At 34.5% G+C, this 21,072-nt stretch overlaps 1 protein-coding gene and 1 long non-coding RNA gene across 3 annotated transcripts; both read left to right on the top strand.

Annotated features, from left to right (window-relative positions):
- Nucleotides 1-9,335: 9,335 nt before the first annotated feature.
- On the top strand, nt 9,336-11,072 carry LOC144554792 (large ribosomal subunit protein uL23-like). 2 transcript variants are annotated; one of them, XM_078303139.1, is made up of 4 exons: nt 9,336-9,432; nt 9,747-9,786; nt 10,144-10,498; nt 10,793-11,072. In XM_078303139.1, exons 2-4 carry the CDS (start codon nt 9,768-9,770, stop codon nt 10,875-10,877), a joined length of 459 nt encoding a protein of 152 aa, XP_078159265.1. In that variant the 5' UTR covers nt 9,336-9,432; nt 9,747-9,767; the 3' UTR covers nt 10,878-11,072. The 2 variants fall into 2 exon arrangements, with proteins under 2 accessions (XP_078159265.1, XP_078159266.1); XM_078303140.1 differs by having other exon boundaries at nt 9,383-9,400; nt 9,745-9,786.
- A 5,512-nt stretch (nt 11,073-16,584) lies between these two features.
- On the top strand, nt 16,585-18,347 carry LOC144553950 (uncharacterized). The gene is made up of 2 exons (XR_013511483.1): nt 16,585-16,720; nt 18,083-18,347. It is a non-coding gene; the product is annotated as an uncharacterized LOC144553950 (long non-coding RNA).
- The last annotated feature ends 2,725 nt before the right edge of the window (nt 18,348-21,072 follow it).

Raw genomic sequence — 21,072 nt, 5'->3', positions numbered from 1 at the left:
GGCTATCCTAAGGAAACGAAAGGATATTACTTCTATTACCAGTCCGAGAACAAATTAGTTGTTGCTCGTCATGGTATACTTTTGGAGAACGAGTTTCTCGCAAAAGGAAGTAGTGAGAGTAATGTAATACTTGAAGAAATTCAAGATACATCACACAATAATACATCTGAACTAGATCAGATATACCCACCACTTGATACTTCGGCTGATGAGCATCTGGAAGAACCAAATCCACAAGTAGCTGTGGAAGAGGTTCTAGTCCCGAGCTCAAGTGCTTCAACGCAAGTTGAAGAATAACTAAATCCGCACATTGTTGCGGATGAAGTTCGACAGCCAGAAGAACAAGTGCTACGTAGGTCAGCAAGAACAGTCCATGCACCCGAGAGGTACTTGGGACTGCACGAGGTCTCATTTTTGACACTGAAGATCCTCTGACCTATGCGGAAGCAATGGATAGGCCTGACTCTCATAAATGGCTGGAGGCCATGAGATCCGAAATACAGTCCATGTATGACAACACGGTCTGGAACCTAGTTGTACCACTTGATGGGGTGAAACCCATAGCTAACAAGTGGGTTTTCAAAAGAAAACAGACATGGATGACAATATGACTATTTACAAAGCACGGCTAGTAGCGAAAAGGTTTCAAACAAATTCTGGGAATTGATGAAACTTTTTCACCCGTGGCTATGTTTAAGTCAATTCAGATACTCCTAGCAATTGCCGCATTTCATGAAGATGAAATATGGCAAATGGATATCAAAATCGCCTTCTTAAATGGAAATTTAAGAAGAGGATGTGTACATGACACAGCCTACGGGTTTTGAAGATCCAGAGAATGCTGGGAAGGTATGCAAGCTTCTTGAATCCATTTATGGATTGAAGCATGCATCACGGAGTTGGAATCTTCGATTTGGCAAAGAAGTCAAAAGCTTGACTTCGTCAGATGCGAAGAAGAATCTTATGTGTACAGAAAAACTAGTGGGAGTGTCATCGCCTTTCTTAATCTTATATGTAGATGACATACTCTTAATAGGAAACGATATTCCTCTATTGCAATTAGCCAAGTCTTCATTAAAGAAAAGTTTTCTCGATGAAGGACTTGGGCGAGGATGTCTATATACTAGGCATAAAGATCTACCGAGGTAGATCAAAGAGACTTATAGGATTAAGTCAAAGCACGTACATTGACAAAATGCTGAATCGGTTCAGCATGCAGGATTCTAAAAGAGGATTCCTGCCAATGAATCATGGTACACAGCTTAGCAAGACTCAGTGTCTTTCGACAACTGATGAGCAAAGCACTATGAGTAGAGTACCATACACTTCGGCTATTGGCTCTATCATAAACGCCATGTCGTGCACTCGCCCTGATGTCTCGTACGCTTTGAGTGTGACGAGTAGATATCAGGGTAATCCAGGCATAAGGCACTGGAATGCTATAAAGAATATCCTTAAGTTCTTGAGGAGAACTAAGGATATGTTTCTCGTCTACAACGTTATCACCTAATACGAGAGATCGTAAACATCAAAAGATGCTTATAATTAATTATAAAAGATATAATTAATATAAAGGTGATGTAAAGATAAGTAGAGTTGACACAGTCAGCAACACAGCTGATCCACTCACAAAATCTCTTCCTCAAGCCAAGCACGAGATGCTTAATGCTTCTATGGGTCTGGAACACATAGAAGATTGGCTGTGAGATTTTCTCAGGATCTATGAGATCTTAGAGAATATAGAGTTTTGTATATAAGTAGGGCCTACGATGATTGACTCCTAGCTTAAGTGGGAGATTGTTAGTTTGTAATAATCTAGAAGTCAATAATACGATAAATTATCATAAAGCTTTGTTCATGAATTGAATGTTTATTTATATATCATTTTGTTGCCTTGAGTATTATTGAATTTATGGATCATTTCGAGTTCATGACTGAAATTGTGAAACTCCATAATATAGATGATATATACTCTTAAAAGGTCACTGACCAAGGTAATTAGCAGGAACACTAATTACCGCTATAAGGTTAGTATGTGGATTAAAAGATGGTTAAGTTTTACAAACCACCTGACACGAGATGTCATTTTAATCACATAGATACATGTTATAGGAACATGGTATTTGACAGACCCCGAATGAAACATTAAATAGAATTGTGTTTGTGTCATTTATGTTTTCATTCAGTGTCACGTTCTACAGTATGAGGTATTTATCGTTCCCACTGAGAAATATGTATGTGTGATTGTTATCCACCGCTGTCCGTAAAAAGCAGTCATAACGGTAGCTTTTCCATATGTATAGCTTAGCTGAGGAAGTGATAGTTTACCAAGAATACTATTTGTCCCTCGTATCTCTATATGAGCTATAGCATCACTGGGCCCCTTGGTAGAGTTAGATTACCTGCTAGCGGTATAATTACAAGAGTAATTATATTTGATAATCTGCTCAAGATCAAGAAAAGATTCAGTTAGCAAGGATGACACACATCTACCTTGAAACTGATCTGATAGCTATGAGACAGAAAAACAGACACAAGTAAATAGTTTACTGGATCGTGATATTGTACAGTACAGCATCATCTGTGTAATTGGATGGTCATGATGTGTTGCCAGACGCCACCCATGATTATAGAAGTTAAAACAGTTTTAACTCTATTTACCAACATAACACAGATCCTATTAGGTCACACCATATAGGAGCTACTCGGAGAATCTTACTGATTAATTATAAATTGATTATAATTAATATTAAGATGGTTATAATTAATTATACGTGTTATAATTAAATTATAAATGTTATGTAAAAATAACAAGCAAAAACATTGGTTAATTTATAAACGTGTGTGACACGTTGTATAAAAGTTAACCGGTTAATTTATAAATGTGCAGGACACGTTGTATAAATTACCGAAACAACAAACCGCAAGAAAAATATATATATAATTGTTCAGAATAATTATACGAATATTATTTGTCCTTATCCGCATGACATGTCATTGATCCTATCCAGATGACATGTCATCAATCCTATCCACAAGGGCAAAATGGTCATTTCACACCTATGCCACCTTGCATGTGTAGAAACATGGAGAAGAGTGTGGAAGGGTGTGGAAGGGGTATTTTGGTCATTTCACATATAAAAGGATGAGGTGTCAATGACATACCTTGTAAATAGGCCGAACTTGGAGGGCATTTTGGTCTTTTGCAACCGACCCTAAACACTATAAATAGGGGTGGAGGGGTAGAGAGAAATTAACTAATTCATTCGTACCGGTTTCGTGTCGAAACGGATCGGTATTTTCTCTCTTTCTCGGTTTCTCTCCCAAATAGTGTTTCGGTTGAGAAAAGAAAGTTATACGTACTTGACGTATAATCTTGCGGGTTGTTGTGGAGTATATTTACGGGATCGATGAATAGTGTTTTACCGAATTTAGCGGTATGTCAGTTTCGCATATTGATGAAACTGAGCAACCGAAAATTCGTGTTTACGGGTTTTCGTCTTTTCCCCGTGAATAGTGTTTTTTGCAGAATTCCGCGGTTTACGGTATTTCTGGCAGAAGAAACAAACCGCTCTCTGGTTAGTCCTGGTGGATAACCGATAGAGGCATCAGACGTCTGATGCTCCGAGTCGATTCCTTCCCTGGTGAGGCTCTACTCGCTCGGTCTGCATTCCAACTGTGATTTGGAAACAAGGTATAAATATGCTATATTAATCTATTTAATTGGTAAGTAGATTAAAGTTTTAGAAATCAATCATGGAGTAGATCTGTAAAAGGATTAAATTGGGTTTTGATGCCAAAGGAATACTGAAGGTGGACCGCCTTGAAAAGTTTCCTGACATACCCCGTTTAATCCTGAGCTTAAGTTGGCCGTAGAAATTTTTGTTCTACGGTCATTCCGCACCTTAAGCTTAAACGGGTTTCCGGTTAGCACCGCGTGAACCCCAACAGTTCGATCATTTGTGGCCCTAATTAGTGTGTTATTTACGAGCTAAGTTTGTGTAAAGTAGTATAAAAAGTTCTCATTGGGAGTTGTAAATAACTTTTTATTATTCAATATATTGACAGCTAGCTACTGGCCAACTGTCCTTAAAAAAAATTAGTAAGATGACTAAATCATAGGACAGATTTACATATTAATAACATTGTGCAGTGTGATAATGTTAAGGGGCCGCTCTAAATAATTTTTTTTATCAATCAGAATATAAGATGACAACTTGTTAGCTCACTCTAATTAAAAAAAAAACAATTGTTGCATAATGATGAAAAAAAAATTCTCTGTGCTCTGAATATTAAAAAATAAGCGCTGAAAATAGCAGTTTAGATTTGGAAGTGTCGTATAAGTTTATTGACCATCTCCATTCTATTATTAAGCACGTTGGGTGTCTGATCCGCTAATGATTACGATTGAAAGATGAAACTTCGAATTTGATCTTAGCCCTCCAATTACATAATTTGTCTTCTTTTGATTAAATGCATATGTTTTATATAAAAGTCTAAATTTAGTTAAAAACATACTCACCACATGTGCTGTCACATGATACGTTACAATTAAAATTGAACAAACTCTGAAATTTAGCGATATATTTATCTGTTTTCTTATTTCTTTGTTTTCATATTTCTCCTCTTCAATTGAGAAGACTTCACATTTCATTTTCTTATTTCTTTGTTTCCTTACTTCTTCGTTTCTATACGGATCACAATAGAAATCAATTTTTTTTCTTATTTCTCTTTCTTTGTTCCTATACATATTGTTGTGGGCAATTTAATATATTTACAATATATACACTACTACAAAAATGGTCATTGTACACTGCACATTGTACACGGATTTGATAATTTTACCTAAAAACCATGGAGAAATTGTAATTTTTTGGAAGCCCGAAATATCTGTGGGATCTCTACACGGATGTTTATTAAAGAATCAGTGTCGAAAGCCTTGAGAGAGCTACATGGACGTTTATTAGGAATAGTACACGGATTATTATTTAAATAACAGTGTCGAAAGCCTTGAGAGAGCTACACGGATATTTATTAAAGAACCGTGTAGAAAGGTAAGAATTGTACACGGATGTTTGTTTAAATAGCAGTGTAGAAAGCTTGAGAGAGCAACACGGACATTTAATAAAGAGCCGTGTAGAAAGGTGAAAATTGTACACGGTTTTTATTTAAATAACAGTATAGAAAGCCTTGAGAGAGCTACACGGATTTTTTACTTAAAAATCCGTGTAGAAAGGTTATTCTAGAGTTTTGGTTATATAAAAGACCTTCTCCTTCCAGCAGCGCTGTTTTGATCAATTAATACTCTCTCTCTCTCTCTCCTTCCAGTAGTGTCATTGTGATTTTTGTGCACAAGGAGCTAGGATCTGAGATCTTTGAAGTTAATTTGTATTTCTCCTCTCTATCTTGCTAAGCTTAGTCATGTATATATATATATATTAATCTTTTCTGTTACTAGCTTATTATTGCTATTTAGGTCAATTATTAAGTAATGCATGCATGCTTGATTTGTTAAGATAATGTAAATAATTAGTGTAATGTGGACCATTTTTTGAAAGTGAGAAGTAAAGAAAACGCCTAAGGTCTCCATCATCAAATCTGAGGAAAACCGTTGAAGATCAATACTAACGCTTCCGCCTAAAGATGTCTGCACTTCAGAACTGTAAGATTTAAATTACTTTGCTATTTTATTTTGAATTTACGGATTTTGGATTGCTTGTGTTTTTTTAATTGCAAAACACGTCATGAATTATTAAGACTATCATTTGGTATCAGAGTCATCGTAAATTCATATAAGATGCAATAATTTTTTTTTACGAAATTGATTTTCAATGGTTCGTATAAAAGCTAGATAGATTCAACTAATTTTATATATAAATATTTTTTCTTTTAATTTTGGATGAAAATTTTAAAGGAGAATTATTATTCCCTATTATGTATGCACATATATATTGATCAATGGATTCTTATTGGAGATGCAATATGTTGGAGACCTTTAACCAAGAGGCATCATGTCATGGATCACATGGGAGCTCCTTTTTTGGTATGTTGGATCTAATACGCCTTAGTTTGTATGAAATTTCGGTCCAAACTAGATCATAACCAAAAGTTTTTGCCAAAGCTTGATCATGTGGTTACTAAGTGGTAAGGATATAACTTTTATACAAACATTGTATTGGATCCTAAGGAGTATATGTTATGTTTTATCACATGAAATTGCATGTACAAAAAGCTTTGTATATATATATGTTGCATGAATTGTAATCTTCTATCTTTTCTTGTTACTAACTAATACCAAATTATAATTGTAGTATGGATCAAAGCAAAAGTGTTACACCAAGGAGCAGATCGACGATGTCAGATGTATGTCGACAAGGCAGTTTCAACTTAAATTTTGTAATGCTCAATATGGATTTGTATAATTTTGTATAATTTAGTGTACATAAATTATTTATACTGTTGTATAATTTTGGAATTATGAGTTTAAAAGACCTCTGTTTAATGTTTCTCTGTTTTGAAATTCTAATTTTAAATGGCTAACAAAATTGGAAGCTAGCCACCAAAAAAAAATAGGAAAAAAAAAAGACAATTCTACACGGACATTTAACTAAAGTCCGTGTAGAAAGGTATTTAAACATAAAAAAAATAAGAGAGCTACACGGACATTTAGCTAAATATCTGTGTAGAAAGAGTAATCGTACACGGACATTTAGCTAAATATCAGTGTAGAAAGAGTAATCATACACGGCTGTTTATGTAATAATCGGTGTAGCTCGGTTGTTTTGAGAGCGACGCTGGCAAGCGTATGTACACGGTTGTTTATGTAATAATCCATGTAGCTCTCGATAATCGCACACGGATAAATATCCGTGTGTAAATATTCAAGGATTTCTACACCCTCACATTCCACACGGCAGGAAATCCGTGTAGCTCTCCTGTTTATGTCCGTGTACAATCGCTTATTCTGTAGTAGTGATAATATATCAATGTATGTGTGTGTATTCTAAATTGGAAACAAAGAAGAAGAAGAATATAAATTGGAACATGTGGGTAAATATATATTTCTCTTATAATATGTGTGTGTGTATATATATATATTTTATACACACACATGATAACACTTTTTATTTATGTTTTTTGATATCATATTATATCTTGATATTAAATTGTTGTACGATATTTGATATTAGATTCGAATCGAGCTATTATTATTTGATATCATTGGTACTTAAAAATAAAGAATCATATAAATTTTCTATTAACCTGTGTCTTCATTTTTAAATAATTATTATTATTTGTATTAATATTTTTTTTCCCTTATAGCATGTCCCGACGCACGGTATGATACTAGTAATTAATTATATTCATAGATGAAGAGAGATACACTTCATTGCAGCAGTGTTCTGGCGTCTAATTTGCATTTCGTCTTCTCCATTATTTGTAATACTGCAGATATCCCTCACTTCTTATAAATGGCATTTACAATGAAAATAATCTCTCCATTTTAATTTGAACTGCCGGGGATCACAAGCCTTTAATTTTATATTTTTATAGAAGTTAGTCAAAACTGGATCCCTTCACGCATTTAATTTCCTCAGCTCTTCTTCTTTTCGGACAGCTCAAATATTTTATATATAGGTACAAAAATGTTAACCTCATGGATCATCATCAAATGCTGATCAAATTAAACGGTCCATGAAAATGGCAAAGGTGACTATTCTCTCAAAACAAAGCATCATGCCTTCCCAGCCTGCATGCAATTCTCTTCCTTCCATTTCTCTCTCTCCTCGACCAGCTCTCACCTCCAATCTACATCCACATCCTCTTCATTTACTCCACCTATTTACCAGACACGTCAGAGAAGCTCAAATCCTCTCTCTCTCAAACTCTGAAGTATTTTTACCCACTTGCTGGCAGGATCACAGAAACTAGTAACGGGAAACTTCATGTCGAATGCAATGATAAGGGTGTCGAATTTAACGAAACTCGGGTTACGGGTGTTATTCTGGAATCGATACTTACGGGCCCAGTAGTTGAATTGTTTAATGGAACTCCTACCAATAAAGAAAAGTTTATTTGATTACCTAGAAAGCGATCCCTTGCTGTGCAGATCAATGTATTAGATGGTGGTGGATTTGTTCTTGGTATCCATTTGTCACCTTATTGCTGATGGTGCATCTCTTTCCATGTTTCTCAATTGGTGGCCTCACACAGCTCATGGGTTTGCTGAGAATTTATCACCAACTGATCCCCTGCTACCTCGGTTTGACTGTGGATCGGTGTTTCCTACCTTGCTATGCAGCTCAAGTGATTTTCTACCTATCTAAAAAAATAGTAAAAAAATTCTAAAAAATATAAAATTTGGCTTGCAAGTACATATTCATATGGAGATCATGTTGAAAGGTTCAGATCGATCATTATAATTTTAAAAACTGAAATATTGAGTTGTTGCACGAAGGCCCTCTATGCTACACATAGCACTGTAGTCAACTCCTATATATATATATATATATTGTGTAAGAGCATTCAATTCAACAAGTTGAATAATTTTGTGCAAATTAATTTTATATCACTTTCATTACTATAAATCAGACTAATTTAACTTGTCGGACATGTAACATTTGTAATAAATTTCTAATTAGAATGGAATGGAGAATGCTCTAATCTCAATTTTGCGGTAAAATTGCCATAAAAGATTAATTAAGCTTGATATATGACTAAAATGGCAATCGGAGCTCCAAGCAAGCATGAGCATTCCATTACTGTATTTTTTTAAAAACTTGACAGTGACTGTCAAGGATATATTAGAAGAAAAATGTTTTTACATCAGAGAATGAAAGATAAACATAATTACAATCGTTATTTGAAAAACAAGAAAATCATCCTAAGCCAACTTATTGTTCCAACCTCCAGTCTGATTTCTTATCTTCTTCGCTGGTTATTCTACCTACAATGTTTCAGCCACAACTGCATTTCTTGTAGACTCCTTAATTGTGGCCACCACACTTGGTCTCGCAATCTGTTATCCAAAGATAATCATGATTGGATGGCCCATCTGTATTCCATTACTGTAACTCAGGCTAATTTAAATTTATATCATTTGTATGTTTGTTCCATAGTTTTGAAAGCCCATGCTCATGCTTTAGCCTCTGAACACATTAGGCCCAAATCAGACTACATAAAATAATTTTATTGGGCCTTTGGGAAAAAGTCCTAAGTAGCCCCAAAAGGCCTAAACCACACTGCGCAATATACACACAATCCAACAAATCCAAACCGTCCAAGTGAGGTCATAAAACCTAAACCCGCTCAGTTTGCGTTGCTTCTCTCTCTCTCTCTCTCGCGTAGCTAGGGTTTGTTTTTTCGGCGCCACCTCGTCTTCCTCCCTCCTCTCCTCTCCTCTCCTCTCCTCTCCTCTCCTCTCCTCTCCAGGTAACATATATAATTCAAATTATATTCAATAATTGATTTATCTTAGTTATTTTTGGCTTAATTAATATAAGGGATCTTTAATTAAGACCAGAGGCTTTTCCGTGATATTGCTGTATTTAATTTAGTTAATTCTTATTACCTGTATGGCATAATGGGATTGATAGATGCATGTGTATAGATCTGAAAATGTAGTTCGTTTAGATTTGTTATCTTCACAAGTGTACAACCAACCGTAGATTTAAAATGTCAATTAGTGTTGTTCTTTTCACAATCTGGGTATAGACATTCATGGTGTTTTTTTTTTATATTTTCAGTTTGTTTCAATATAGCCAGAGATGGCTCCTCCTGTAAAAGGTATCAAAAATTCTTTCGTTGTTTTTTTTAATTAAATAAGTTTTCTTTATTGGTTACATTCATGGTGTTTCAGAAACCAGTGAAGGAATTTCTGACATCTGTATTATATACATTTTCAATTCAATTTTAATGATGCAGCCCATGCAATGATGTTATCTAATTGGATGATAAATCATGTTTCTATTGTCTAATATTTTACAAATTTTGTTAATTTTCAAATTTATTGAGAAAATAATTGTTACTGTTATAATTTTTTCCCTTTTATTTTCTGAGTACATCTTTTCATCTACAATGGAATCTTGTAACATACAATCTATCAGAATTGCTAACCATCTCCTTATAAAAAAACTGTCACAGGTAAGAAACCTGATGCAAAAAGTCAGGCTGAGAAGACTGCAAAGGCAGTTAAATCAGGGCCCATCACTGGAATCAAGAAGAAGAAGATACGCACTTCTGTCACCTTCCACCGGCCCCGCACTTTGAAGAAGCCGAGAACTCCTAGGTATCCCCGACAGAGTGCACCCGGCAGAAACAAGCTTGACCAATACCAGATTCTCAAATATCCTCTCACCACAGAGTCTGCCATGAAGAAAATTGAGGACAATAATACCCTTGTGTTTATTGTTGATATCCGTGCGGATAAGAAGAAAATCAAGGATGCTGTTAAGAAGATGTATGACATTCAGGCCAAGAAGGTCAACACCCTTATCAGGTACATTTCTTGTTTGCTTGTGTTTTATTAATATATTGTGATTGATATGTGTTTTTTGGTTTATTAATTGAAATGTTTTGCAGTATATTACAGGTACAATTAAACAGAATTTGTTCATCTTATTACAAATATATTGTTATTTCTATGTATTTATTAGATGTTATTGGTTCCTCAGAAGGGTGGGTTCTGTATTTGGTTCAATTTCTGATGCTTTTCAAATTGTTCAGTTTAAATTCTTGCAGGGTTTTGTTTTAAGTTGTGTTAATTATTTGGTTCCTGTTTTGTTTAATGCAGGCCTGATGGTACAAAGAAGGCCTACGTAAGGTTGACACCGGACTTTGATGCTCTCGATGTCGCAAACAAGATCGGAATCATATAAGTTTTAGGCATTCTTAGTTTTTCTAAATTTTCACAAGGAGAGTGTTCACCTGTCAGATCATAATATATCCTTATTTTTTGCTAGTGAAATTTTGGTTGTTGAAATTAAATTTTTTTTGAGGATATTTAGTTGTCTCTGTTTACATTATATAGTGTAGTACTTTCTTCGTTAGTTTGTTTGGCTGGCTTATAGTTACACATGGTATGAAAGGCAAAAACTTTTTGTTGTTATTTCATTGCACAAATTTCTCAAATCTATTCACTGAGACTTCTTTTGCTGCTGGTAACAAACCTGTTCTTTGAACTTGGGCTTCAAAACGGGCCACAGGAGTGAAGAACAGGTTTGTTACCGTTGAAGCCCAAGTTCAAAGAATGAACCTCTGTGAATTGGTCCCCATCCAGTCAGAACTGGAGAGCACGTTTGAGGCAAGCAACAGAGGTGGTGAAGAATCAAGCGGTTAGTGTTTTGTTACGCATATCAGATGTGTCGCCCCTATATATAAATCTAGTCTATGGATTCATTTTTATGTTGTTGAATCTCAATTCTTGCAATTTTAACTGTTGCATCAGGAACTGAGTTTTATAAAAATTGAACTTGTTTGTTGATTCTAGTGAGTTCTTCTTCTCTATTCCATTGATCTGAGATTGAGGAAAAAAAAAATCACCATTTGTAGATCTGGTGGTTAAAGTGAGTTCTCTTGCCTTTTCAGATACCGAGGGGATAAAATGGTAGATTGATTTAGTATGTGATTGCAAACCAATAATACTCTGCTTTAAAAACATTCTTTCAAAATAAAAAGGGAAAATATAGAAAGAAAGACAAAAAAAAAAAGAGAGTTAGGTGACTTGTACAGTTGTAAAGTGACCAACCGGTACCAAGCCCTCTGGTACCAGATCCCCCATAAATTTTTTTGAAAAAAAATGCTATTGCCCGTTTTATTAGAAAATCTTACAAATTTACTATACTGACTTGTAAATTTAACCTAGGAGCTATCATCACAGGTCTCAACTAATAACTTTTTTGTGCTTGCTTGACTGAAACAGTACCAGAACGTGTACCTAATTCAGTCTCAGCTTTTTAAGAAAATTAATTGCTTCCCTGATCACTGCCACATAGAACTTACAAGTCATCAAACTAAACTAGATAGCAACTACTAATTGTCATAGTTCAGAAAACTCAAAAATAACCCAACAGCAACATAAATAAACTGTTTTATAAAGAAGCTAAATACTCTATAGTAAAACTGCATGTAGTTGAACAACTAGTTTTTTGGTTTTTTTTCTTTTCCTCTAGCTACTTTTATTTTCAGCACGGTTGAAACTTGAAACTCTATCGTAAAACTGCACGTAGTGGAACAAACTGTAAATTAATTTTTGTGTTACCAAAATTAAAATTAATCCAAGAAATCACATGGATCACACCCCTTAATTTTGTAATTGTTTGGTATGTTTAATGATTTTTATAATTTATATGAAGCATAAACTATTTTATTAATTACTGTTACCTAGAAATCACATGGATCACACTAAAACAGCATTATATTATAATTACATTTCTTGTTATAACACCTAATTATTAGCTATTTATAGCAATGGATCAGTGGCAAACTATATGCAAGCTTTTGAGTAAAAGGGGTCTAACTACCAGTGTTTAAAATCATGGATTTGTAAACTATTTCAGGTTTATACCTATTTGTACCAGTACCAGTTGAAAATGTGTGACATTGAGACACCTGTCCTCAGTTTCAAGCAAAGAAAAATGAATTTCATACATGACCAATCTAACTTTTAAAACTGAAATGAAAGGACACAAACATTTACAAATTCAGGTTTCATTCTGGTATCAATTTCTGTCAAGTCCAAGTGAAGAATCTAAGTTTTATTTCATTTTTTTTATTTATTCCACACCTGCAATAGAAGAAGTTTGTAAAACTGCAAGACCTGCTCTGAGTCTCACTCTGATATTAATTTCTACATAAACAAGAAAATGTTCCTCTTCCACCGAATCAGCTCTGACATATCTGACGTCCAGTCATCTGCACTGCACTTGATTTGTCCAGTACAACCACCTGGCGTATCTCACGGTTGAAATATTTCTTCATCCAGGAACTTCTCTTCTTTTGACTCGAGGATGACTTCACTGTTCTTTCTCTGTGTGGTGGGCAAATAAATCGGCTTCTGATGGTCTTTTTCACCTCCTTAAACATGTCAGATATAGCGCCATTCATGGAGGCCAGGTTATTTTTCTTTATCTTGGAACCTGATTCCACTGGCACCTCACCAGTTGTCTGACTTGTCTTGGAGGTGCTGTCCCGGGTGACAGTCATGGAGATAGATGCCTGGTTAGAGCTTGGGTTAGAGGATCCAAGTTTGAGCTCGATTAAATTAGGGATGATGGGTATTTGTGAAGGGTTCGGCTGGTGATAAACAGTCTTACAGAAACGGGTGCGTCTCAGCCAAGAGTTTGAGTCGTGTTTGTATAGGTCCTCCATTAATCAAGTTCTCTGTTACAGTTTAAATGCTCAAATTAAATGGAAATGGGGAAAACATGTTGAAAAGAAGATTCAAATTCTAATTAAACAGCGCAGATTTAGATTCGACAAGAATCTATGAGTTCCTTGGTTTTCTCTACACATACAAAATTTTCTGTCAAAAACAATCATTTTCCACCACAGATTCGACAAAAAACATTATATATGTTATATTCCAAAATTTTAAAACACGATTAATTGCTAAATTGATCTTTGCACTAAATAAAAACCTCTAATTAAATTAATGATCGATCTGATTAATCTGATTATTTAAAACGAAACTAAAATTTCGAAATATAAATGCATTATGACATTATGTACTTTCAAATTTAGAGGTTTAAAAATAAAATACAACACTATAAAGAAAATTATAATTATTCGGTAAACTCGTAAATCGAAAATTCGTTACGATCGTAAAACTTAAGAAATAAAATAAACCAAATTAAATCGATTCATGTAAATAAATAAATAATATTGAGATTAATTAAAAGTATAAAAATACAAATTTTTCATGCACATAACATTATAAAATTTTATAACCCCATTCATTTATGAATCATAGAAGTATAATTAAATAGATAGTTATATATATAATTATATAAAATTGATATCGAATTATTTGGATCCTAAATTGAAATATAACTACTCGAATAATTCGTAACAAATTTCCCAATCAAATTCATTGAAATCCAATTAACTAATCGAGTTATAACAATTAAGAACGTCCATTCATTTCTATAATTCTTTTACCCATTGGATCCCTGCACGAATCTTGACACAGGAATTTTGAAAACCCCTTTAAATCTCCTCTCTCTCTCTTTCTTTCCTCTGCCCCTGGGCCCGTCCCCTTTTGTTTCTCTCTTTCGCTGGTTCTCTCATGGGAACCCTAAGAGAGGCGATCGCCTCTCTCGTTCTCTCGCGCGCGCGACGCTGTTGCCTCCGGTTCACCTGCTCCTGTCACTTCGCCTGTGTGCGCGACGACTTTGGCCGCACGGCCTGTCAGACGGTTCTGACAGCCACGACCCGCTCCCTTTTGTCCCTGTGTGTGCTTTAACGGGTATATAAGTCTCTCTCTCTCTCTCGTTGGGTTTCTCTGGTTCTTTTCCGCTCCTGAGTTGAGACCTCTCTCTTTTTCCTTCCATTTTTCTGTGATTGTGGTGATCTCCCCAAAACCCTAGGGTTTGGGGTTGTGTTCTTGTGGCTTGTCTGTTGCCTTTGTGCTTGTTGATTTGGGGTGCTTGCTTGGTGCCGATCGATTCCGTTCTGTTCTGTTCTGGTGGTGGCTCGGTGATTTCTGGTGTTTGCTTGTTGAATCTTGGGTGCGTGCTGATTTGTTTCTGGTGCTTGATTTTGACGGCCGAAGGGCGAGATTTGAAACTTGGTACCGGCCGTTTTTGCTAAGCCTTCTCTGTGATTTTTGCCTCTCTCGGTTAGTATGCGCACCCTTGATTATTCCTTGATTAATGTTGTATTGAACTGCGGCTTGTGCGGGTTGTTGATTTTCCCGGCAAGCCGATGCACTTGGCTGTGTTGCCGTGCTTTCTGACCTGTGCTTGCTCTGTTTCGGGTTCTGGTTACCTTGACCTGTTGCCTTGCTTGTGTTGTTTGGCTGGGTGTTTGCCTCTGACCTGTGCTTGCTTGTTGTGTATATTGTGCTGGTTCTGTGTTGATGCTGTGTATATGGATGGTGTGTTGCTGACTTGTGTAGGTGACTGGTACCAGTGTACCAGTCCCATGGATTTCTGGTACGGTGTTGATTTGTGTTTACCAGTACTTGAACTGACAGGGACCAAATGGTGAAATTGGGGAAAACTTGGGGTTGGATGCGAAAAATGTAGGCCCTTGTGAGATTAACTAAGTTCTAAGGGCTAAGGTGCAAAATTATATATATTATTGGGCTCGGCCTTTTTACTTATTGGGTTCGGCTGAATTTTATTTGGGCTTGGGCCCTTGCATAAAAAAAAAGAGATTTAATAAGATGACATTTGGGCTCTCGTTCTGCTGGGCCTATTTTCTAATTTATTAATAAATTGGAACAAGGCTTGGGCCTTGATATTAATGGGCTTGACAGAATTTTAAAAGGATATCAAAATTATGGTATTTGGAATTATTTCCAAAAGGCGTAATTGTCGGATATAAAACGTGGCTTTTAAAGTTTAAGTTTTAGGAGGAATCGAATTAAAATCGAATGCTTACGTAAACTTGAACTAGCTCGGAAAATGATTATACCGTCCAGGGTCTGATGCCTCGATGATGACTCATAACATAATTTGAGCAGATACTATAATAACCCGATTGGACACCTGTATGATCCCGAAACAAACCTAATTAAAACACCCCACATATTAAATTAAAATAAAAGTTTCATAAAAAGTTTTTAAAGTTAAAATAATTTTTTTAAACATTTTTCGAACTTGTACAAAAATTCGTTGCTAATTAATAAAGGACAATTAATTAGCAACGAAAAATATTTGTTATGGACTTAGATTCGAAACGGCTAATTAAACGTAGGAATTTAATTAGTTGTAAGAAAATAACGAACTGCGCGACTTAGAAATAAAATTAGTTAGGAAACACGTAAAATAATTAAAGGTCCTATTTTAAAATTTTATAAACGAATAACACTTCTAGAATATAAAATAGCTTAGCTATATTTAAACGAATTATAAAATTCGCAACAATCACATAATTAATAGATTTTATTTAAATAATTACCTTAAGAATTTTTAATTGTAAAGTAACATTCGAAACCGAATTTCGAACCCTTTTTAAAATTTATTTATAGTCCGATTTAAATAAATCAAGTAGATAGGAAACTAAAATATATTAGAAATGAAAGCACGTATAATTTACCGTAACTCCCGAACAATTATTTTATTACGAATAATTCGACATTTGAATTTATACAAGCAATATATCTTCAAATTAAATCGTTAGAATATAAATTTAATTAGGAGTAAATTAGATTAAACTAGACCAAAGTGAATGATCAATAGTTGACAAACTTGTAAATTAAGATTAATGCTAAGCTTGATGACATGAAATTAATTAAATGATATATGCCTAATCGGATCAATCCGACTGACTGAACCGGTAATTTTATAAAACCAAAGTAATCGAGAAATCGACTTGTACATTAATTGGGACGAGGGTTAGAATAAAATTAGCGTAGATTTTAATTAGTTTAAATTACGTGATCACAGATCAGTCAACTCCGTACGAGTCCGACCCGTGGGCCGATCCGACGGACCCGCAGTTCGGGGCATACGCGGAGCGCGCTGATTATTAGCGACAGAGACTCCAGCCCCCTCAGGTGTGGGATATCTGAATTATTTTTTTTCGTGGGCGTACTCTTACCAGTCGATCCATCTGACCTGACATTCGCACTTTATTTTAAGTAGTTGCATTAAAACTGTAGAGCATGTTTATCCTCTCTGCACTGTAGGTAGAATTGCATAAACCCTGAAAAACCTGAATTTACTATATTTTAGGAGTAGAATAATTAAATAATATTATAAGTATATTATTAGAATATTAGGTTATTAGTTGTCTCCCTCTCGTGGAAGACAATATATTATTATTATATTACGTGCATACGCATGCATTGGTGAGAGCTGAGCAGAGCCGAGTGACTTCGTTCCGTCTTGGTGTCACTTGGCATGGGACGGCCCGACAGCCACTGAGCTGAGGGTCACTTGATCCTTGGATGGCTTTAGGATTATATTATATGTATAAACTTTGAATATATATCTTTCTGATTCATTTTACCATTACGTGCGGGCCGGATGCGAGCCCTGAGGCACGAACGATTCGGGATTTATTCCTTCCCTACATTAGGAGCTACTTTGCCTAGAACGGAAGTTCCCAAGGCTAGTGCAGGCCTTGAGGAATGATGTGCAAGTGCATAAGGTCGACGAGCCTTGATGCACGGGGTCGACGAGCCCCTGATCCTATTGGTCTGGCCGGACGGTAGAGTTCTCTCCTGCTCATGAGGGAAGAGATTAACTTTTTACGACTTGCATTGTATGATTTCTCCTATTGGATATGTTTGGGTGATGAATCGTTAGGCGAGATGACACACCGGATTTTGATATAACCATCGGCTAGTGTGCAGTTCTTGTGGGCAATGCGCGATGTCATTAGGCAACGTGTATCATTGTTCCCTGATCACAGTCCTTGGATTATATTATTCAGATTATTTTGGTAAAGGTATAACCATCGGCTAGTGTGCAGTTCTTGTGGAGCAATGCTCGATGTCACTAGGCATCGTGTATCATTGCACTCTGATCACAGTCCTTGGATTATACTATTCGATTCTTATGATACTATTGGCACGGCACGGGGTGATTTACTTAATTTCATACTATTATTATTATATTTGTTCACACAGTGCTTTGGTACTGGACTCCGACTGGATTTATATCCGATATTTCACCTTGATTTTATTTTGGGTTTATTCCGCATGTTGGCATAATAGAATAATCGCATCATGGCATCATTCAAAGTATGATAAATTATATTAGATATTAATATAGGTTCACACATGTGCATATTTTCAATTGCATTCATTTTATAAATAAAAGTGCTTTGACCGTAGAGGATCCCTGAGGGGATAATTCTGGGTCACATACTGGGCGATTCGTCGCTCACCCACAAGTTGTTTCGTGGGTTTTAGGTACAGATTCTGGCGGTCCGCAGCAGGAGATGTCAGGAGCTGTCCCCGAGGGCCACACCACTTGACCTAGTTAGGATTATGCTTTTGATTAGGTTTACGAGTCCCGTATTTTCTGTGTTATATATATACGGGCTCGATAGATCATGTATCCCCTTCTATAGATGGTGTGATTTGGATCCGAGATGGATCGAATTATATGTTATGTATGTGTATGTTTATTTATTTGCTATGTGACTGATGCTTGATAATTATATTATTTTGCTTCCGCTGCTGTTTGATTTATTATTGATGATTAGCCTTGCGTGCTTAATGACTAATTAAGCACGAGGCGAGGTTGATCACACCTTAATCCAGAATTCCTGGTTTGGGGTGTGACAATATATCAGATACCTGATATAAATATCTGAAATTTTGAAAAAATTATGCAAACCTGAGAACCAAGAAAAGGAATTAAGCTTGTGGTATTATGGTGAAGAGAAAAGAGAGAAACCTAGTTCTTCTCTCTTGTGTGCTATTTATAATAGCTTAGGCAACGGACTTATTCTCTGTATCCATATTTTACCTCTTTGTTTAATCTCCCAATCCTGAAATAGAGATATCTTCGATCAAGTTTTTATCAAGTTATAAATAAATAGAATTTCCTAATCCTGAAATAGAGATTTCTTAGCAATCAAGTTCGTTTTGTCAATTAATAATTGAATTAGTAACCCCATATATGTTATAAAACTAATAATTGCCATGTGATTCTTAAAACAGTACAGGAGATTTAAAGGCAATATTGAAATTAGAAACAATCGGATGAAGCAAAACAGATGTGAACTTAGTATTTTAAATAGAAAATAGAAAAAAAATAGTGAGCTTTCTTTATATAATACCAGACATTATTTGAACTTAGTAGTTATATAATATTCTATCTATTTTCAAAGAAATTAAAAAAATATTACTAATATTTCAATACAAAAAAAAATCATAACATTTACTAAAAAAAAAATATCAATTCCGACAAATCATTTCTTGGAAAGACATTTTCTTCAAAAAAAAAAAAAAAAAAAGCAAATCCGAAAAATAATATTTCGGATCCGTAAATCTGAAAAAAAAAATTGGATCTGTAAATCTGAAAAATTATTCTTCGAATCTACATTTCCGAGGCAACCTTATATTTGAAAAAATATTTTTCGGACCGACGGGTTGGAACTTGGATCCGAATAATTATTTTTCGGATTGGATAGCTCTAGAAATAAACTGACAATGGTTGAAGATTTTGAAATTAAAATTTTCTTTTTATATATTAATAAACATTTCGGATCTAGGAATCTAGGATGCTTAAGGTGAGTTGCTCCCTGATCTTATCTTGCAGTTCTCGTACCGTTTTCTCTTGGCAACAGCTGAGGATCTTTATTTTCAATTTTTCTGTAATTTGACATGATTTTACTATATAATTTAGAGTAAATGATATGAATATTTTTAAATTGTTCCACATATTTTGTGTGAAAATTTTATATGATTGATCTATCATACGGATCTTCTAAATTTTGACTGCCATAACTTGAAAGTCCGTCTCCGCCCTTGTTGCCAAAGGCTTTAACTTCGTTTTGCCTTTGTTTAGTATTGTTTGGATGAGTTAAAAGCCTCATCACTAGAACAATATGTTCTTTAGAAATATCATCCTGCAAAAAAATAAAACAAATAAAGTTATAAAACTGTGAACTATATCATGTAAAACACTATATATCATGTAAAACTGTAAATTATATCTTGTAAAATTGTGAACTATATACCATAAACCTTTAAACATCAATAATAATATATATTCACTACTACAGAATAAGTGATTATACACGGACATAAACAAGCGAGCTACACGGATTTCCCGCCGCGTAGGCTGTCACGGTTTAGAAATCCTTGTATATATACACACGGATATTTACCGCGTACAATTACCGAATAGCTACACGGATTATTACATACACAGCCGTTTACAAATACTTGACACTGGCGCTCTCCATAACCGAGCTTCACGGATTATTACATAAAAAACCGTGTACAATTAGATTTCTACACGGTTATTTATCTAAATATCCGTGTAGCTCTCTTATTTTTTAATTTTGTTTAATATTGAAATATCTTTCTACACGGATATATAAATAAATATCCGTGTAGCTCTCTTATTTTTTAATATTTTTTTAATATATAATTTTATGTATTAATTTTCTTCTTTATTTTTTTAATGTGGAAACACCTTTCTACACGGATGTATAATTAAATATCCGTGTACCTATCTTATTTTTTAATATTTTTTAATATTGAATGACCTTTCTACACGGATGTATAATTAAATATCCGTGTAGCTCTCTTATTTTTTAATATTTTTTAATATATAATTTTATGTATTAATTTTCTTCTTTATTTTTTTAATGTGGAAACACCTTTCTACACGGATGTATAATTCAATATCCGTGTACCTCTCTTATTTTTTAATATTTTTTAATATTGAATGACCTTTCTACACAGATGTATAATTAAATATCCGTGTAGCTCTCTTATTTTTTAATATTTTTTTAATATATAATTTTATGTATTAATTTTCTTCTTTATTTTTTTAATGTGGAAACACCTTTCTACACGGATGTATAATTAAATATCAGTGTACCTCTCTTATTTTTTAATATTTTTTAATGTGGAAACACCTTTCTACACGGATGTATAATTAAATATCCGTGTAGCTCTCTTATTTTTTAATATTTTTTAAATATATTATTTTATGTATTAATTTTCTTCTTTTTTTTTAATGTGGAAACACCTTTCTACACGGATGTATAATTAAATATCCGTGTAGCTCTCTTATTTTTTAATATTTTTTAAATATATTATTTTATGTATTAATTTTCTTCTTTATTTTTTTAATGTGGAAACACCTTTCTACACGGATGTATAATTAAAATCCGTGTACCCCTCTTATTTTTTAATATTTTTTTTATATTGAATGATCT

The sequence above is a fragment of the Carex rostrata genome, chromosome 5, assembly GCF_964058835.1.
Source record: "Carex rostrata chromosome 5, lpCarRost1.2, whole genome shotgun sequence".
NCBI classification, from domain to species: Eukaryota; Viridiplantae; Streptophyta; class Magnoliopsida; order Poales; family Cyperaceae; genus Carex; species Carex rostrata.
Note: the sequence above shows the minus strand (reverse complement) of the source record. Positions and strands in the feature narration are given on the sequence as shown.

What these genes read in the sequence shown, in the direction of transcription:
- LOC144554792 (XM_078303139.1), top strand. An exon ending in AAGGTCAACACCCTTATCAG is followed by an intron (nt 10,499 to 10,792) that starts GTACATTTCTTG and finishes TGTTTAATGCAG; the next exon opens with GCCTGATGGTACAAAGAAGG.